This window comes from Uloborus diversus, chromosome 1 (genome assembly GCF_026930045.1).
Source record: "Uloborus diversus isolate 005 chromosome 1, Udiv.v.3.1, whole genome shotgun sequence".
In the NCBI taxonomy this organism is placed as follows: domain Eukaryota; kingdom Metazoa; phylum Arthropoda; class Arachnida; order Araneae; family Uloboridae; genus Uloborus; species Uloborus diversus.
Window position 1 is genome coordinate 68,910,780 of NC_072731.1, and position 19,148 is coordinate 68,929,927.

At 34.3% G+C, this 19,148-nt stretch overlaps 1 protein-coding gene across 1 annotated transcript in view; it reads right to left on the minus strand.

Moving 5' to 3' along the window:
* Positions 1 to 7,686: 7,686 nt before the first annotated feature.
* The window catches only part of LOC129234639 (transketolase-like), a 38,729-nt gene continuing 27,267 nt past the window's right edge, over positions 7,687 to 19,148 (minus strand). Inside the window, 8 exon segments of the mRNA XM_054868675.1 lie at positions 7,687 to 7,936; positions 8,145 to 8,361; positions 10,066 to 10,116; positions 10,118 to 10,204; positions 10,206 to 10,282; positions 14,135 to 14,456; positions 15,666 to 15,868; positions 18,854 to 18,981. Coding sequence (XP_054724650.1) covers positions 7,767 to 7,936; positions 8,145 to 8,361; positions 10,066 to 10,116; positions 10,118 to 10,204; positions 10,206 to 10,282; positions 14,135 to 14,456; positions 15,666 to 15,868; positions 18,854 to 18,981 — 1,255 coding nt within the window. The 3' untranslated portion in view covers positions 7,687 to 7,766.

Sequence of the window (19,148 nt, forward strand, 5' to 3'; positions counted from 1 at the left end):
AAATCGCGGATATCAGCAATTTTCCACAACGACTGCGAATGCGCACGAACTAAGCTCATTGAGCGTTCTGTTTTAAGATTTCATGTTGTTTGTTTATAGTTAAGCAGAGAAACAAATAAATGAATAAGATTAGAATGCTGCCCCCCCCCCTCGCCCCGCAAGTTTTGCCGATACGAAATTTTCTTCCCCCAGTGTTTCAGTTTTGATATATTTAAGGGGGGAAGAAATTTTAAATGTCGGTGCGAAACTGGGGTTAAACCATTAGAATATTTTGCGTGACATATTATATGAAACTATACGTATATGAATCTGATACATCTAACTTTTTAATTGAAAGTGAAAAATAGCCCTTTTTTTATTGGTTTGCTTATTTTCTGAATTAATGCATTTTTCACAAACATAACACATTATGAATTGGAAATATATGAAATACGTGTGTAAATATCCGTGTTTTGCAATAATTTGTTAACAGACAAAATTTCTGGAATTAATTTCAGCAGACTTTTAATGAGCTAAGTCCGCGTGCATCATGTGCAGTCGCTGTGGCAACCTGGGATATCCGCCATTTGACGTCGTTGTATAGATCCTCTGACTTTGACACATTCAAATTTAAAATATCTAATAGCTTAGTTTTTTTTTTTTGCTTGGTAATAACATGTGTTATTTCGTCTTTTTAATGAACTTTTAAACAAAACTAGGCATTAAACAAGACAAAGACTTCCATCGAAAGAAAGATAAATCTCTAAACAATTAAAATTATCTCATAAAACGTAAAATAATCCACGATTTAAGAAAAAAGTCATCAGATAAAAAGTGAAAAGCTAGATTAAAATAACCCGCAAGCTGTAAAACATTAAAAAAAACTTTCATGACAATGTTGAATAATCTGTCAAATAAAGAAACTAAAAGAATTTATTGCGAAGTTGTAAAATAATCGAAAACAATATAACTTAAACTATAGTATTTTATTATCCAAGAAGTTTTCTTTGCAACAGAGAGAATACAAGGATTACAGTGAAATTTAAACGGCCAAATTCTCGCAATATGAACATAGAATCTAAATGGTCTGAAAGTAACTTGACGTAATTTGGCTTGCCATTATTGTTCCTTAAAAACACAAAACAGCGTTGTTTCAATTGAACAATTTCTGACTTGATGTTCTCAGTTTTAAAAATACATATATAAGTAATAATATGAATGCAAAAAGATGTTGATATCTCATCAAAAACAACCTTGTTTTAAAAATTTCCTCGCCAAGAAAACCTTTAACTTTTCCGCACAAAAAAGAAGGCCTTCACATCGTAAACCCCAAAACCCTCAGCCTTAAAAAGTTATGACATCTAGTTTGCCCGCCAACTGCCAAACAATCATCATCCCTGTTCTCCTCTTTCATCACACCTACTTCCGTTAGAACCTCCTCTCACCTTCAATTCCTCAGAAATATGGATAGATCCTTTGGGTTGTTCATCCTGTTTGGCGGGAAGCTTTTTGCTCACCAAGCAGCCACTTCACGTTGAAAAGCTTATTAAAGCAGCAATTACGAATTTAGAGCTTCAGTGTCGAAAAACTTCCAGGAGAGCGCCCCCACCGTAATCCCAGAGAAAAAAATACCCACTGCCCACTTTCAAAGATCGTCTTAACTTTCGTTTTCAGGGCTTCAACTTTGAAAATATCCCGAAGATCACCTGAACCTTCCCCTCCCTCAAAAAGCACGAAAGAGCGTATGAAACTCCGTGGTTTAGACATTCACTTTTCGAAACAAATTTGGGGAAGACGCCATTAAATTCCTTTTCCCAAGATTTTTAAGATTGGTGTATTAAATGGATGCTTCACTTGCCAAATCGATTAACTCCATTAAACAAAAGGTCTAGGAAAGTGATGAAGAAGATAATGTTATCCATAGGAGTGAATGGGCCCTCGTGTTATATTTTCTGCCATCGCAGGAGAAAATGTAATGAACCAAAAGTTTAATATAAATTCACAGTCATCAAGGAGTTAATCGATTTGGCAACTGAAGCATCCAAAAGGTAATGTTAATCCATTTTTTACTATACATATATACACTGTAGCGGACTTGAAATTAGCAGTGTTTAAAAGTTGTTTCCCCCCCCCCCCCCAATAAATTTTATCTGACGAGGCCAACGGCTGTAACTTAATAATTAAAATAATGGCAACAGGTTCAAGTTTGTAAGAAATTATATGCTCTAAGCGGTTACGTTGCGTAACACTTGACAGGGATCCCAAGATTAATAACTGGGATCTCCATAATTGCGTAATGGGGCTTTCCGCGATTGCCTACTAGCAGATGCATGAGAGCGCCTGAGTTCATATGGCTATAGACAGTCGTGAAGGCATGACTGGAAAAAACCTCATGACCGAATAGCGGGATAACTTTATGGCATATCTTTTGACCGCAATTCGGGAAAAAGGGCAACTTGACTGCCCATCATGTATATTGTGTCAGTGCGTAGAAAAATAAATTAGTTTGTGTGTGTTGTGAACATGGTCCCCTTCAATTCTCTCCCTCTCCAAAAGTTGATTTATGGGAAATGTGAAAAAGAAGTGGCGAAGATCCTCTTCAAAGTTCAAGATCAAATGTAAAAATTTTACTCATTTCAAAGGGAATAACTCGCGTAGGAGACGCAAACACAAGATGAAATATGGCAAAAACTAATCACCGTAACCACGCTAATAAGAATATGTATTTGTTAATGTATGTTTGCTTACCCTTTACAGATTACAGCCCCTCAGAAATCGGAAAAAAGACAAAAATGACATTTGTAGACCCCTGCAAACCAAAAGGGGATGGAATTAATTATAAAATTTCTTGGTCAATTGAATGTTCCATTCAAGTACTATACATGTTATATATATTGTTTTGTGCATTTGGTTTGTAAAATAGATACAGGCCTTTGAAATTGAGTAATTTTGCTAGTTAATTCACACACCAAAACATAAATAAAAAGTGTAAAAACTTCATTGCACCTTCATAAATTACGTATATAATGCTCTAGATAATACATATTATACTGAAAAAAACATAGTGTAAGTATAAAAATAATTTTTTTAATTTAATAACTTAGAAATATTTGGACATGAATGAATGGTTCATTCTTGATTGACAGCTTAATTAGTTAATTTATAGACTATACAGATAATCTACACACACAGTTTCAATGCATACAAACATACGCTCTGTACATTAAATTATCTTAATTGCCCTTAAACATATGCGAAAACATCATATAGTATACAAAATTTAAGTTTTAAAAAAGTGCGTTTTTTATTTCTTGTTTGAGTGTAGTTTTGAGAAAATGGACTCATCTAGTAGTCCTATAGTTGTAATGGTGACTCAAGTATATGGTGTTTTGGAATGCATTACCAAGGCACATTCATAGTTTGATATTTTGAAATTGTACCAGGACCAAGACAATGACGGGTTCTAAATTTAGTGATCAACACAAGCTATGTAATAACCTTTTTGAAAATAATAGGCATTTTCTCTTTTCATAGTCTTTTTAGTAACACACTATTTTTCATACCTATTGCTTTAGTGGACAATAATTTTACTGTGATAATATTTAAATAGGGTGGCATAAAGCAGTGATTAGTTGTTGTATTGGGAATTTTATTTGCAGAGTCTCAAAACTTTCTTGCAGCATTTTTTCAGGCAGTTTAATATACTAGGTACTCACAAGGAGACATGCAATGGTTAGTAGCAAAAATGCAGAAGGTATACATTTCTGTAGATTTAAATGTGACTTCTAGTAGTTCTTTGCAAGCTAGTCTTACTATCAATTCTTTTTCCGGTTTCTCTGATTCCGTTACATTGTCCAGTACCATGTGATATTGCAATAGAAATGCCATTCAGCTCTCAAGTTGACATCCGTTTTGTGATTACATAAGTTAACAAAGTTCTTTCTATTTTTTTAGTGTATTTGAGTAAAGTATTTCAGTACGCCACATACTGTGCCACCACCAGAACTACTGTGTGAGTTCATTTTCTTAAAAACTACACTCAAGCAAGATATGAAAAACGCACTTTATTTTTCCTTTCAACTATGTAAATAATGTTTTTGCATGCTTTAAAAAAAGGTACATAAGTTGATGTACAGAGAGTATGTTTGTATGTATTGAAAGTTTGAGTGTGTAGATTATCGGAATAGTCTATAAATGAACTACTTAAGCTGTCAATCAAGTATGAACTACTCATTCATGTCCAAATATTTCTAAGTTATCAAATTAAAATAATTATTTTTACACTTACAATATGTTTTTTCAGTACAATGTATTATCTAGAGCACGTAATTTAAGAATGCGGAATGAAGTTTTCACATTTTTTTATTTCTGTTTTAGTGTGTGAATTAACGAGCAAAATTACTCAATTTCAAAGACCTGCATTCTTTTTACAAACCAAATACACAAAACAGTTTACATTTCAATAAAATAAAAGGAAATGCAGTTTTGCCTCACTGTTCCCCTGGTAAGTGGGAACAGTCCTCACTTTTCCCCTGGTAAGTGGGAACATTGAGACATATTTTTGAATTATCGAACTTTGCAAGAATCTAAATTTACCTGGAAAAATATGAATGATAGTTGTCGTTTGATTTTGGTATCAGCTATCGTTTTTGGCAAGGTAAATTTCAAGTCGTCTAGACATGCAGTAGTGACATCTACCACGTATATTTGTTTGGGACTGAGATAGAATGATTTAAAAGAAAGGTTCCCAAACGTTTTCGAACCGTTGCACCCTTTGAAGAATTATACGTTTCTCACGGCACCCTTGTCAATTTCTATTATTTGAAGTACTTGCGTAAGTGCAAGGCAGGCCCCTAGATCTATAAATTATGGGGCCCTCTGCAAGAAAATCTGAAGTGTGCCTCTACCCATCAGAAACCAGCAGTGTACTTTTCTAACATTAATAAGCCATAGTGTTAGTTTCTTTCTTATTTTTTCAACTTCATGGGCCTTTGGGCCCTTTAAGGACGTACCCCCCCCCCCCCGCACTGTGGGTCTTCGGGATGCAGATCCGAACCTGTACAAGGCTACCCTTAAGGTTCAATACCTAATATCTCGTTTTCCTTATGATTGAATTTCTCCAGCTTTTGCATATTCATTTGATGATTCACAGAAACCAAGAAAACATAAAACCAGGTGAAAATTTATGTTTCAATTGTGTTTTTCAGCAATTTTAGAGACGAAAAGCGGTTTGGTCCATTGAAGAACATGGGCCCTAATAAGGAAACCTCTGGCAAAAGATAACTTCACAGTTGAAGGTAAAAATGCCAAAAAGTATCATCAAATTAAAACGAACTGAAATAGCCTTAATTGTTTTATAAACCACATTTGAGGAGAACTTAAAAAACCATCATATCTGGCGCAACTGATAAATCGTTTTTTTTTTTTTTTTTGTCACTCGTGCTCACAACGCGAGCATATAAGTCTAAGTATATGCAGCACATAATCATATCCAACACCCGATACTCCGGTGTCATATTAAAAAGACACCGGAGTGCTAAGAAAGCTAACCTTAACGGCCAATAATCTACTTTTGTAGGTTAATAAATCACAGAAAAAAATGACAGTACACAGCGACATTTATCTTAGTAAATATGCCGACTACATGAATTTGGCTACAAGAATCATCTGCAACTTTGTTTATACTAGTAACCTACACAGAGTTATTTTGAAACAAAACTTACAGGAAAATAAGATTAGGCACTTTTCTGCAATCTTCTGCAATCACTATAGCCTGGTTTTTAAAAGCTGCTCGTTCTTAACGTTTTATCATCAATTATGCTTTCTGATGACGATCAAAACCCGATCCAGGGCATTTTTAGTATGCTACATCAAAAAACGGAGGAATGGCCTTATTGGTCTACATGACCTTATTTGCCAAACCAAATTAGCATACATGTACATTGATATTATGGACACTTCACGGCACCCCTCGCCTCTTAAAACGATCCCCAGGTTTCCGTTGCATCCAGTTTGAAAACCCCTGATTTAGATGACTCTGGCTTAGTAAAATGACCTAAAGTGTCATCTTGTGGTGGAGCAATTGGACAAGAATGGAATGCTTTCACTGTAGCCTTAGCCTTTGTCTATCACTCTATCACTACAACAGCATCTTTTCTGACCGTTTCAGAAAACCTCCATAACAGTTTATCTGACTTATTTTTTTCTAGGTATGTTAAAACTTTTGAATAGCGGGAAAATATTTTTACATTTAGCATATTGCAGTGAAACGATTAAAAAAATAATTTAAATAGAATAAGTACGAAATGTAAATATTTATGTGATATTATTTTTGCTAATAATAAAGCTTAACGTATGTGTTTCTGGATATCTGTGTCTCTGGATGTCTGCATTGCGCCTAGACCGTTCGGCCGATTTTCATGAAATTTGGCACAGAATTAGTTCATAGCATAGGAGTAAGCAACTCGAAGCGATTTTTCAAAAATTCGATGTTGTTCTTTTTCTATTATAATTTTTAAGAACATTTTATCGAGCAAATAATCATAACATGGACAAGTAAATTACCATAACGTGGACGAAAAAATTACCTGAACGTGGACGAGAAAATTACCAGAACGTGGACGAGAAAATTATCATAACGTGGACGAGAGAGTTACCATAACGTGGACGAGTAAATTACCATAACAAAGGCGAGCAATTTAACGTATCAAATTGGCGAGAAATTCATCATCCATTATTTGTAAACATACTGGCGAACTGAATGAATTTTTAATTTTCTACTACAGGCAAAGCCGTGCTGGTGCCATTAGTATAGCAATAAAAGACATAATCCCGTTTAAGTATCCTTATTTTGTTGATGGGGGGCGTTCAAACGTATTTCATTATTATTTGCATCAACAGGCTAATTGCAATTGAACTAGATTCAATGTATAATTTCTCCGCCTATAATATAAAAGTGCCACGGAAGTGAGCAGTAACGAATTAATGGTGTCTCACTGATCCCTCAAAGGGGCAACAGGGAAAAGTTGCACTAAAAATTCCCTTTAGCTCTCGTACCTTTTCTCCTAAAAGAAATTTTTTTATCAATATTTTTTCAAGATGCTTGTAGAATCTCTTACATTTCGTTCTACGCATAGTTATCAACTATGTAATTTGTGAATGTAACGCATCATCTTTATCATATGTAAAGAAAATCGGTTGATAAAAAAATTAAGTAATTGTAATATTTTCAGTCGTCATTACGTGAAGATGATGTTCAATGTATTCAAGAAAGATCTGAAGTTCGCTAATGAATAAAGAAGATATTTACAAAATATTATGCAAATCATTTCTTTCCTGACCATATTCTAGATCAATTTCAGTTTTAAAAATTTCGAATTTGGTGTCTTTCTTCGCAAAAACGGGATGCTTAATGTTTTATGTAAGTATGCACGCTGTAATAAATTTAGGTTGTGGTAGTTTGTTACTGGTGGCGTTGCATTTAATTGACTGCATGCGATCATAGGTGAACAACATCAAATAGTTTTATCCGGAAGAAAAGAGGTTAAGGATAGTGAGATTTAAATGACAAGAGAGGAAACTTGAATCTTTTTTATTTTAATTCAAGCACAATATCAACCACTAGATATACAAAAAATAAGTAAAATAATTTTCTTCGAGGGAAAGGAAAAACGAACAAACAAGAAAACTTTTTGAAGAGGAACAATTACATCTCTGAAAAGGTATGCCTCGTCTAAAGATTCCTTTTTCTATAAAAACCATTTTGTAAACGAAATTCTGATTTTAATTTATAAGACAGTATCTTTGATTGCTTGAGTAATACGTTGGCTACTAATTCCAAACAATTCTAAAAGAATATCGCCAGGTCCGCTTCTTGGAAGTCCAGTAACAGCCAATCTCCTCAAAGTAATATCCTTTTCATTGCATATAAATTCTGAAACTGCATCACCTAGGCCACCTGAAACAAATTCTATCATTATTGCAGGCTAAAAATGACGCAAATAAGAATTTTTTTAAAAATTGTTTATCTTAGCAAAATAACGGTTATAAATGTTCTGTATTAAAATTGATAGATTTGATTGCAGCAGTTCTTCCGATTTTTTTTTTTAATTTTTTTTCCCCATCAGTCAAGATTTTTTGTTTTAATGGCAATAAAATTTCTTTACCTTCCGGATAATGGTCTTCAACGGATATAATTCTTCCGCCACACTGTCGGGCGTTGTGGATAATGCCATCTTTATCAATGGGTTTAATAGTAAATGGATCGAGCACCCTGACATGTATGTTCTCTGCTTCCAACTTTTCCGCCGCTTGTATTGCTTCATGTAGAGTAACTCCCGCACCTACAACCAAAACTTGATCTTTGTCAGACTTTTTCACTACCTGTGAATAAAATATCATTTAGTTGCACATTAAACTTCAGGGAGATAGCGAAAGGGTATCCAAATTTTGACAATCATTAAAAGAGGCGATCTGACAAGCAGGAACCTCAAGGCCCGAGGACCGTAATGCTTTGGAGGTCCCCCCTCTTTATTCTATCACTTTAAGTCAACGCAAAATGAGGTTTAAATAATGTTTAATATTATTTAGGTAGTTTTTAATTAACAAATCCTAAATTGTTAATCTTTTCACAAAAGTACATGATTTGTTAATGCTATACATACGTTTTTAAAAGCTTCGAGGCCCTTTAGGAAGATAAGGCCTAGTTGGCCTGCGTGGTAATCAGCCCATGGGAACCATGGTCGCAAACTCAATGCTGAAGTGCTGCATGTACGTAAACCAGAAAATGGCGGATGTGAAACAAGTCACAAATAAGGGTAAATTATTACACAAACACGGTTTTACACTACATTTTATTATTTTAGGAAAAAATTAAAGTATTTGTTGAAACTTGTGACCTTCAATTATTATACAAGTGTCGCAACGACAATGCAGCGTTAGATGAAATCTTCGTCATTGCGACTGTCGGTCGGTGCGAAGGGCCCTGATTTAAATATCGAGGATCCCTAGGGCAAACATTTTTCTGGGGTGCCCTTGTATTCAAATCTTAAAATTTTAGCCAATAGCTAAAATTTTTTTCAGCCATTTGAGGACCCCTAAAAAGCGGGGCCCGCGGCCATCGCCAAGTTGCCCTATTCAGTGATCAGGCTCTGTCGGTGCGTTGTCATTGCGACAAATGTCACTTGGAGGCACTACACAGCTGGAATCTACAAATTTTAACAACTGCTTTAAACCCTCCTTTGAAGTAAAATGTTGAGTAAAATCGTGCTTATGTCAGAGGTGCCCACATAAAAGGGGGGGGGGAGGCTCATGGCACAGATGGCGCCATTGAAATTTTTAGGGTGGTGGTGTTTTGAGGGGTATGTTTTCATTTTAGAGGGCTCTTCCTTTTCTCGGGAGGGGGTGTCTTCGCCATATTTAAGGGGTGGGCACCACTGTAGATGTACTGATTTATCATCATTTGTGTCCTGTTTTGCATTTGTCACTTTCTGGTTTGGCGTGTATAGCATAGCGTTTTTTGTGACTATGTGTTCCTGTATGCTTCTTGCTTGTTATCGTCCCCTTTAAACCCCCTTCAAAAGTTAACTACACACTTCCCGATCAGAATGTAAATGCATATTAAACTATTTAACTTGAAAATGCTATAATTGAACTAAAGTGAAAGATTCACAGTCACAGGAGAGTACAGGAGAGTTTATTTAAGTAGCAAAAGAAATATTATTCCTCACGCAACGGAATTATAAGCTCTAAGTAGTTATTGTATGCGGAGGGGGGCATCTCGAAATCAATATTTGCAAAGATAATAAAAAGTTTTTGTTACGATTCCTTCAAATATCTCTTCATGTAAAAAGTGAGAGTAAACGTTGTTTTCACACCTATAATTTTTTCACAAATATTTATGTTTAAAACGTGTATTTGACTGGTTATGGGATAAAATTTGTTCTTTTAACCAATCGTTTCATTCATTTCATTTGCATGGAAATACTCAATATAAACACACTGGAAACAAAAGTTCAAGAAGGACAGTGCTTAAACCGCAGACTGGGTGTGTTTCAGACTCATAAAACCCTAGTAGAAAAAATATACCTGGGCTTTTCCTATTTGAAAAACTGTGGAATTCTCATAAATGACCGGAGTTTTCTGGTCTAGAAGTTCTAATGTAACAAATTCCTAATTTATTCGCAGCCAGTTCGCAAGCTCTTTCTGTAGACACGGCATCACTTGGGGTAAAACACTGTACTTCCTGGTAATGATCTAAATACGGCGAGATCTTCCAAGCCCATCTGCGAAGGACCGTCCTCTCCTATGGATAGAACACAAAGTATGGAATGATTTTCATTAAAAACAGACATATTACTGAAATATGATCTCTTTTGTTTAGCTTCCATTAAAATGCTTAAAAAGTATATTTAAAATACTGATTTTTCTACTCATTACGAATGAGAAAACCAACGATATTAAAAAAGCAAATTGGTAAAAATGCAGCCTGTACCTGGTTGAGCGATAGTAGGAATTACTTTTTCAATAAGAAAATCTTTGAGATTCTGAACGCTAAGTAGCAATGTCCAGAAAACGAACACTTTTTAGTATCTACAAAAGACTTTGCTTCACTCAAAAAAAAAAAAAAAAAAAAAAAAAACGTGTGGACAAAATTTTTGTAAATTGTGCTCAAATAACGATGTTTTTTTTTTTTTTTCTCATTTATTCCGCACACAAAGGGGAAGATTTTATATATCTTTCATTGGGTAGGGTACTCCGACTAGTTAGTGAACAGTCCAGGAAATGTATGGTTCGTATTTTTTAAAAATCGTTTTCGTTAGATGAATTGACAACAGTAATTTCCTTTCTGTACAGTGCCGAAAAGAAAGTGTAAGTGTTTTTGTTTGTCCACCGTCTTAAAACGATGGATTTGATGCAATATTTTACATTTGTACCTCCAAAAACGCATTAAGCAAGTCTCCAAGATTTTCTATTTTACAATAAATCAGTGAGCCAGGGCCGCAGCAGTCAGGGGGACGGCATTTCAACTGATTAAAAACAAAAATTTTTTAAGAGTTATTATTATTATTATCTTTTTTTTTTCTTTTTGATCATTTGAAGAGCTAGAGACACATACATAACATCCACTGAGAAGGAACATTAGGCATCATTGAAAACAATTCTAAAAAAGGAAATAAGAAAAAAAAATTACATTGCTGCCTCCTATTTGTCTAATCAACTAATCAAAAGTCCCCCCCCCCCGTCCAAAAAAAAATCTAGAGGTCACAATGACCTCCGTGACTTCCCATGTGGGCGCCCCGGTGGGGGGGGGGACGCAATTTCTTTAGTTCGCCAGGGGCGCTAGACCCCATAGTTACGCTACTGTAATAAATGCATAGGCCAATAAAATTGAGTCTAATATCATGATCCTCATTATTATTTCATTTATCAATTAACGTATTTGAATTTTTGTGATGAAACTTTATCACATAACATTGAATAGGATTAGTTATAAAATGGAGCAGGAAGCTATCATCTGAAATAAACGAATTAAAATATTTTTAACATCCTACTATTTATGAGTTATTTAAACAGGACTAAGTTAACTTTCATGCATGGGCGGATTTAAAAAGGGGGGGGGGGGACGAGGGAGGGCATTGCCCTCCCCCCAGTTTTGGGAATACTTTATACATAGTAACAATACTCCTTCCAAAATCTTGAAAGAAAAAATAATGATTTTTTTTTTTTTTTGGACAGAAGTGGAAATGAAGAGAACAGCGAATGTCCTTTTCCGATGGGGGGGGGGGGGACAACGTACACTGTATTGCAAGTAGTAAAGCTTTCACTGGGTTGCTGAAAATGGATTTAAAATGACTATTTTGAACTGAAAACGATTTGTTCAAGTATATAAGTGAACATTTCGACTGATCGAGCTATGCGTTCAGCTGCAATACTTAAAATACTCGACGGTTATTTCAACAAATTAGAAGCTACAACAAAGATTAAAAAAACCGGATTTACCTATAAACTAAACAAGCTATAGCTTAAAGTACCCACTTTCAAGGGCACCCATATAGGGGGGGGGCAAGTGGGGGCTCAAGCTTCCCCTCCCCCTTCACCTTTAAAATTCGAACTTCCTTGCTTTTGTACTTTTTTCTCTGCAAAAATAAAAAAAACATTTCTTTTCCAGCCTATATGGTGAATAAGTTATTAAAAATATCAAATTTTAGTAACTCTAATCTGTACTGAAATCGGTTTCTATTGGGAAAAGATCCTGCTATCTGAGCCCCCCTCCCTTAAAACTTTGCATATGGGCGCCCATGCCCACTTTGTTAAAGACCTTCAACTTTCGAAAATTTCCTGATTTGTTCCCTAAAAAAAGAAAAGTTCTTGAAAAAAAATCAGTTTAAAGAGCTAGAAAACCTTGACAATTAAGACAAGTGTGGCTAGAAATCATTACTTTTTTAATTTATAACATTACGGAGGGGGTAGGGGGGGGAATGCTCAAATATGTCTAGTTCAGCTCCTTTTTGCCATATCTGCAGCAAAAATGTAAAAATCATGTGGTGCTCACGTTAATGTATCATATTACTTGAGATACTTTTTTGTGACTCACATGTTTCATATCTTGCTGTTTATTTAATCCTTAATTCTGTAATTTGAAAATTATTTTGTATCGCTTGTTTTTATTTTATTTCTACTGCATAATGTTAATCTGTTTAGTCCGATAAAAAAATTACACTACTTCTATTCATTTTCGTTTTCTGCACTACTTGTAATTGAAAAAAAGTTGGTGTAATGGGAAATATATAGTTTTTTTTTCTTTTAAACTTAAAATAGTTGCTCTTACAAAGTTAGAATAATATTGTAAAACTGTACAATCCAATACTGTATTTCAAATACTGGAAAGGGCAAATGAAGTGCTTTAAATAATCTAAATTGTTCTCGGGTCCTTGAAAAGATTTAGATCAGTTTTTGAAATTCCTAAGCAAAGTGTGCTTCAATTTTATTTCTTATCAAGTGTGTAAATTATGAATTATCCAAATGGGCGGCTCTTATTACGTATTTTCGAAATCTGTACACAATTTCTTTTAAAGCATTTTTTACTATTGATCATTTTGCATTTACTTCACTGTTGTATTTGTGGGTGTGTGGGAGGCGTGATCAAAAACTAATTGAATAGAACCAACAGCCGATGTAAGCAAATAACAATGCATAATCATCTCTTCTGTCTTCTGCCTTGCTTTTTCTCTCTGAGGACTGCTGTCATTTATTGTCGAACGGAAAACAATTTTTACTCTGTATTACCGTTATTTGCAAAAGAGTGTTTGCCTATTTTTTCCCTGAGACTTTTGTAGTTCCAATTACCTTTTATAAGGCTTCAAAATGCAGAATCTTATATCTTTTTTACAAAAATTCCTCCGAGGGATAAACCCCCGGACTCTCTGCAATGGGAGATATTCTATACCCCACTTTAAAGGGATGCCATTTCCCTTCTTAAATTCAATTCAAAAGGACAGCAGGCAACACATTAATAAAAACACAGACACAAAAGTAAGGCATAACCTTATGTATCGCAGGAAAAAAAAAACAACAACGTAGGAGGAAGGAGGGCTTTATTAAATGCCCTTTTCGTCATCGACATAAAAGTTGTCCGGACTACAAAAGAGACCCAAAATCTGAAATAGCTTTGGGCCATGTGAAGTAAAAATCCAGCCTTATTTGCAACTAATGTTGCTCAAAAAAAAAAAAAAAAAAAACTTGCCCCCCCCCCCCCCCCAGGAACTCAGTCTGAAATCCGCCTATGCTTTCATACAGATATATAGCACAGAACTATTGTTAAATATGTTGTTTAATTCATTCAATCTCATTCGCCACTTTTCTATGCTTTCTATTATACATTTCTCTCCTGCTTTTGTTTTCTCCCGTTCATACTCCTATTTGCGTTTCCACTGTTAAGGTTTCGATTCTATTCAGATGAAATTGTGATATTGGAATTAACGTCAAACTTGGGGTTAAAAATTGAACTTTCTCATCAGACCTGTAGTACAATCAACCTAAAAATGACACCTACTGTATTTTAACGAAAATCAGCAAGCATTATAAAGTTAACGGGGAAAGTATTAGGAGTACCAAGGACTTGGAAATGAAAAAAAAAAATCAAATTCTGTAGTACCTATTGATACTCCGCAGTGTGATCCACAGCATTTAATGTTTGCTTGAGAAATGGCAGCCATTCTCAATTGATCCATTGCCCGGGTGAAAAAAGTGGCGAAGGTGCTTACGAATGGGATAGTTCGGGCTCTGCAAGAGGCACCGACAGCTACGCCAACAAGGTTTTGTTCTGCAATGAAGCATTCTATGAAACGATCTGGAAACTTTTCTCGAAATTTAATAGCATATGTGGAATTTTTTGTATCGCCATCAAGGGCAATGATGCGATCATTGTTCGCACCCAACTTTGTTAAGGCAGTTCCATACGCCATTCGAGTAGCCACCTGGAAAGATAATAAATGGTCTTTACAAAACACAAAACAGCTGAAGATGTTAGACATTTTTGAAGCTTATTTGAAACTAAATACAATTGAAACACAGTTAGGGAGCATAACGTTTTCTAGAAATAGCTAGCCATACTGAAATAATAAAAAATTGCCTAGCATAACAGCATTTTTACAAACTTGATACAATTGTCTTGGCAGATTAGCAACATATTTGAGCAATTGTACTGTTGAATCGAACTGCGGAGTGGAAGTCAGAGCCGGAGTCGTGAAGGCGAACGGTTTTGTAGGAAAAGGAGTCAGAGTCAAAATCTTTAAAATTCCAGCAGTCGGAGTCGATCATTTTCCCTTCGACTCTGCCTGCTGCTAGTTTACCTATTTAGTTACAACAGTTTTTTACTCCAAAATTCAAAGCCATTTTTATTATCATTGATAAGTATTCTATCTACAACTAAATATTCTATGACATTACATTTCTATAGATAAATATTCTGATATTTCTCTGTAGTTATTGACCGGCAAATAACGCAAAAAACTGCATGAAAGTCATCTTGGAATAAGACAAAATTTTATCTAACAAAATAGGGAAAACAAATTGATGATTTGAATAGTGATATTGATTGACTTTCAAATATGATTTGAAAGTTGACAAAATTCCAATATATTTTATCACGTATGTTTCAGACAAACTTGTTTATATTCACATTGAAATGTATTGCCTTAGATGTGCATAATTTTAATATTTGATTTTTGTAGAACAATACGTTGTTACTTTAATATTAACTACATGTAAATTTTCCATTCCGTTACTCCCTCAAGTCAATTGTTTTATATTCAATATTTTAAGTCATTCTTTTTCTTTTTTTTTTTAATTTTTAGAATCGTTTTCTTCGAAAAACACTTTCTTAAAGTGAAAAATCCCTTTTCATACGGTATTGTATTAGTACTTATAATGTTTTACATAAAATTTCTCACCTAGCAAATTTTGTTGCAGCTATGAAATACTTTCAAGTTAGACTAGTAGTAATGAGAACTACCATGACAATTTTTTTCCTTTGTCTTGTTAAAGAGAGATAACTAATAGGTGAACCAAGCCAATGTCCATTCCATACCCTTTTCTTTAATATTTAAAGACTTATTATTATAAAAACGTTTTTAAACATAACGCAAACTGCTGAAAAAGACATAACTTTTAGTCTAAATTCTAACCTTTTCTCCCAAGGTATAACTTGGATCATCTTGTAATTTGATGTCTGACAAAGACACTGGCAAAAGCTCGTTTTCAGGAGCTGTAATATCTGGTTTTTTCGAAGCGGATTCATTTTTAGATAATTCTTCTTGTAGAACTTTTATAATGTCAATGCCTTTGGTTCCCAACGGCTTTCCATGCCAGCTTTCCTGATCTTCTATATCTATAGTATCAAAATAGAAAGGAATTTTTCATAATTATAATAGTCATAGTTTACGAATGCTCTATATAACTTATGCTAATGTTTTTAACCGTATCTTATCATCGTGAACAATCATGCTCTTTCTGCTTCACATATAACTTTCAAATAATTCAATTCATATCTACTCTATATTTATATAGGGTAGACCGGGGCACATTTACGAGGATTTTTTTCAATGAATTTTCTAATTTTTATGTTTGAACCTAGGAATTTTAGACATTGTGGTTTTATGAAGCAGTTAATTAAGTCAAAATTTGTATATTCAGTTGTTGCTCAGCTTATGTTTTTAACCGTAAAAAAAATGTTTTTTGATTTTAAGTCAGTTGCGTAAACTTACCCCGAACACGGGGCAACTTTACGCATCGAGTGGGATACGTTCACGCACATTAAAAATGATGCCAAATAGTAAGTGAAATAGATATTTAAACCAAATTTAAATATTTTATTTCTCTCAAAACACTTTAAAAATAAGAAAGTCACAAATAATTAATTTAAGATCATTTTATAGGCTAAACTAAAATCATAGGACTTATTGCTAATTAAAAACAGAAACTATTTAGTCATCTTCTTCAACACTGTTAGATTTTTCTAACGAAAATAAAGTATTTCTTTTCGCATACTTGTCATGGGACTGTGTTTTAACATCTAAGACATTCAACCCTGTCTTGTCTTTTTTTCGATTGGTTGTCAGATGTAAGCGCAATTCTCTACTTTGTAAACAGAATCGTTCATTAATTTCCTTTTTACAGAGTGTACCAACTTTTCCCTGTCGCAGGTTTCGGTTTCATCTTTTTTTCTTTGATATCTTCTATTTCTGTTTCAATAGAAACTTGTAAATTTTAAAGTAATTTCTCTTTCATGTTTTGTTCTGCCCATTTTTGTTTCTTTTCTTTGTAGTTTCTAACTGCTCTTGTCTAAGGGCTGCTTTAATCGGATTATCAGTTAGGATTGTGAGCATACTATTTTTTGTCCTTTCCTGGTTCCTAAACTTTGGTCCTATTTTTTCAAATGATCTCAGTTGGGGTAGTCCATATGTGATGATGTGGAAGGCTTACCAAGAAAAAATACTTAGATTATTGATAAGCCTTTTCATTATTTGAAATCTAACGTGGTTCTGTTTGAACGTAATGTGTTACCATCTTTATAGTAAAAAGAAAATTCATCTGAGGCTGAATAGTGTAAAAGTTAAAGCTGAACAAGCATGAAGACATCACTCTATAATTGTAAGCTATAAGATACGAATCTTTTACTTAATTTAAAACGAATGGTTATTTTTAAAATTTAATAACCTGAAAATACTAAAGGTTTGAAACATTACAGAGCGAAAAAAAGCATCCGAGGCCCGTTTAGAAGTAAGATAGAGTAGTAACACACACATACAATAAGAACATACGTAAATGTGCCCCGATGAAAATGAGTAAACGTGCCCCGTCGGTAACTTTGGATTTATTTTTACTGTGCAAAAAAAAAATTAATAACTTTTCTGCCCATACAAATACAATTCTCAAAAAAGGGCAAAATTCTGCTATTTTTTATGTGTTTATTTGTTTTTAGCAAAGTATTATTCATTCACTATAAGCTTCAAAATGTTCAACCCAAAATTTACTCGGCTTGGTAGAAAACAGATTTTCCTATCCGCATGCTAAACCGAAGCTCTACTGATACTCAAAAACTTGTGAGAATATTTGCTATGAAGCAGCAACAATCTGCTATGATTATTGGCTCTCCAGTTATAACTCGTTTTTGAAAAAGGGCTCTTCGTAAACGTGCTCCGGTCTACCCTATGTTCAAGCACAAAAAATAAAAAAATAAAAAAGTGTCGAAGAATGAAAAATAATGTACTTTTCCGTTAAATATGGTATTAGGTGATTTCTTGCATTTCTTAAGAGCTAATGTGTGTTTGGATTTCCGCATTTGGTAATTGAGCGAATTTCTTGAGTCGAGGTTTGTGTTGGGTCAGTATAGTGATGTGGCATACCTCCAACATAAAAGAATCAGCGATTTGAATGCTACGCTAATGTTTAGAATACGTTCCATGCAAGATGAGTTACTCTCTAAGAAATATTAAGATGGTCTTAGTAATGTGCCAAAGTCCACGTACGTTTGACATTTTTGGTACACAGATATTTTGTGGTTCCGCCTCAGACAAAAATGTATCTATTCATTGAAAATGAGGACTCAAATGGCTAAAGAGCTTGTTGAGTTGTGCATATGTTTTTAATCTCAAGGAGTTGAGAATTTGTTATATATTTGCGTTGTTCTTTAGACGATCTGTAATTGCCACAAAAGCAATCTGAAATATTGTAACAAATGAAAATATTGTGGCATTATGCGCTTTAGAGTATTATACTGAGCAGAAAAAATAGTCTAACTAATGATATCCATTAGTAAAATATACTGATTGCGGCATTTTTCATACTTACGTTCTGGAATAGAACATAAAAAAAAGATGGTATGTGCCCTCTTTAGAGACTTTTTGTTGAGAGGATGTTGTATAGAGTATAATTTTTAAGAAATAGTGAAGCGCATAGTGTGGCAAAAATATATCGTGAGATCATTCCATCAGCAACAACACATTACGTTCATTACTTTCTCAACTGCTTCAAAACAGAGTAGACTCTTAAAAACGTCACTTTTGAATGAAGAACTTAAAGTTAAGCGTTCTTGGTAGAACTACTTCGGTTCCTTCATAAAGTAAGAGCATTTAGGCACTAATTTAAAAAAATCCACGTATTTATTGCAATAATTCAGTGCTGTGTTGTAGTTGAGAGGTGTGGTGGATGCCGGAGGACGCAGTTTCCCGAAGTATTTGGTTGCTTATTTCGGTTCCAACCCATCTTTTCATCTGATGGTTCCCTTAACCCCAAGGTATGAGCTCCCCCAAACTTTTTTACCAACTGCAATTTTAAGTAACTGAAGATTAAAAAAGGAAAAAAAAATACATACCAGGAAATCCTTTTCCTTTAAACGTTTTTGCTATAATAACTGATGGATACCCTTTCGTCTTTTTAGCATCATCTAATTTCTTACATAATTCTGTAATATTGTGTCCATCTACTACGCATGTGGTAGCTCTAAAGGAAAAGAACCATTTTAAAATGCAACATATAATCTTGCCAAAACAAAAGATTAATGACACATATGCTGCTTTGAATTTAACCTTTCGGATGGTACATACCTCCCTCTCCAGAGGGATATAGTTTATTATTTCAACGCTGTGGAGTCACAAGAATGGAGTGCA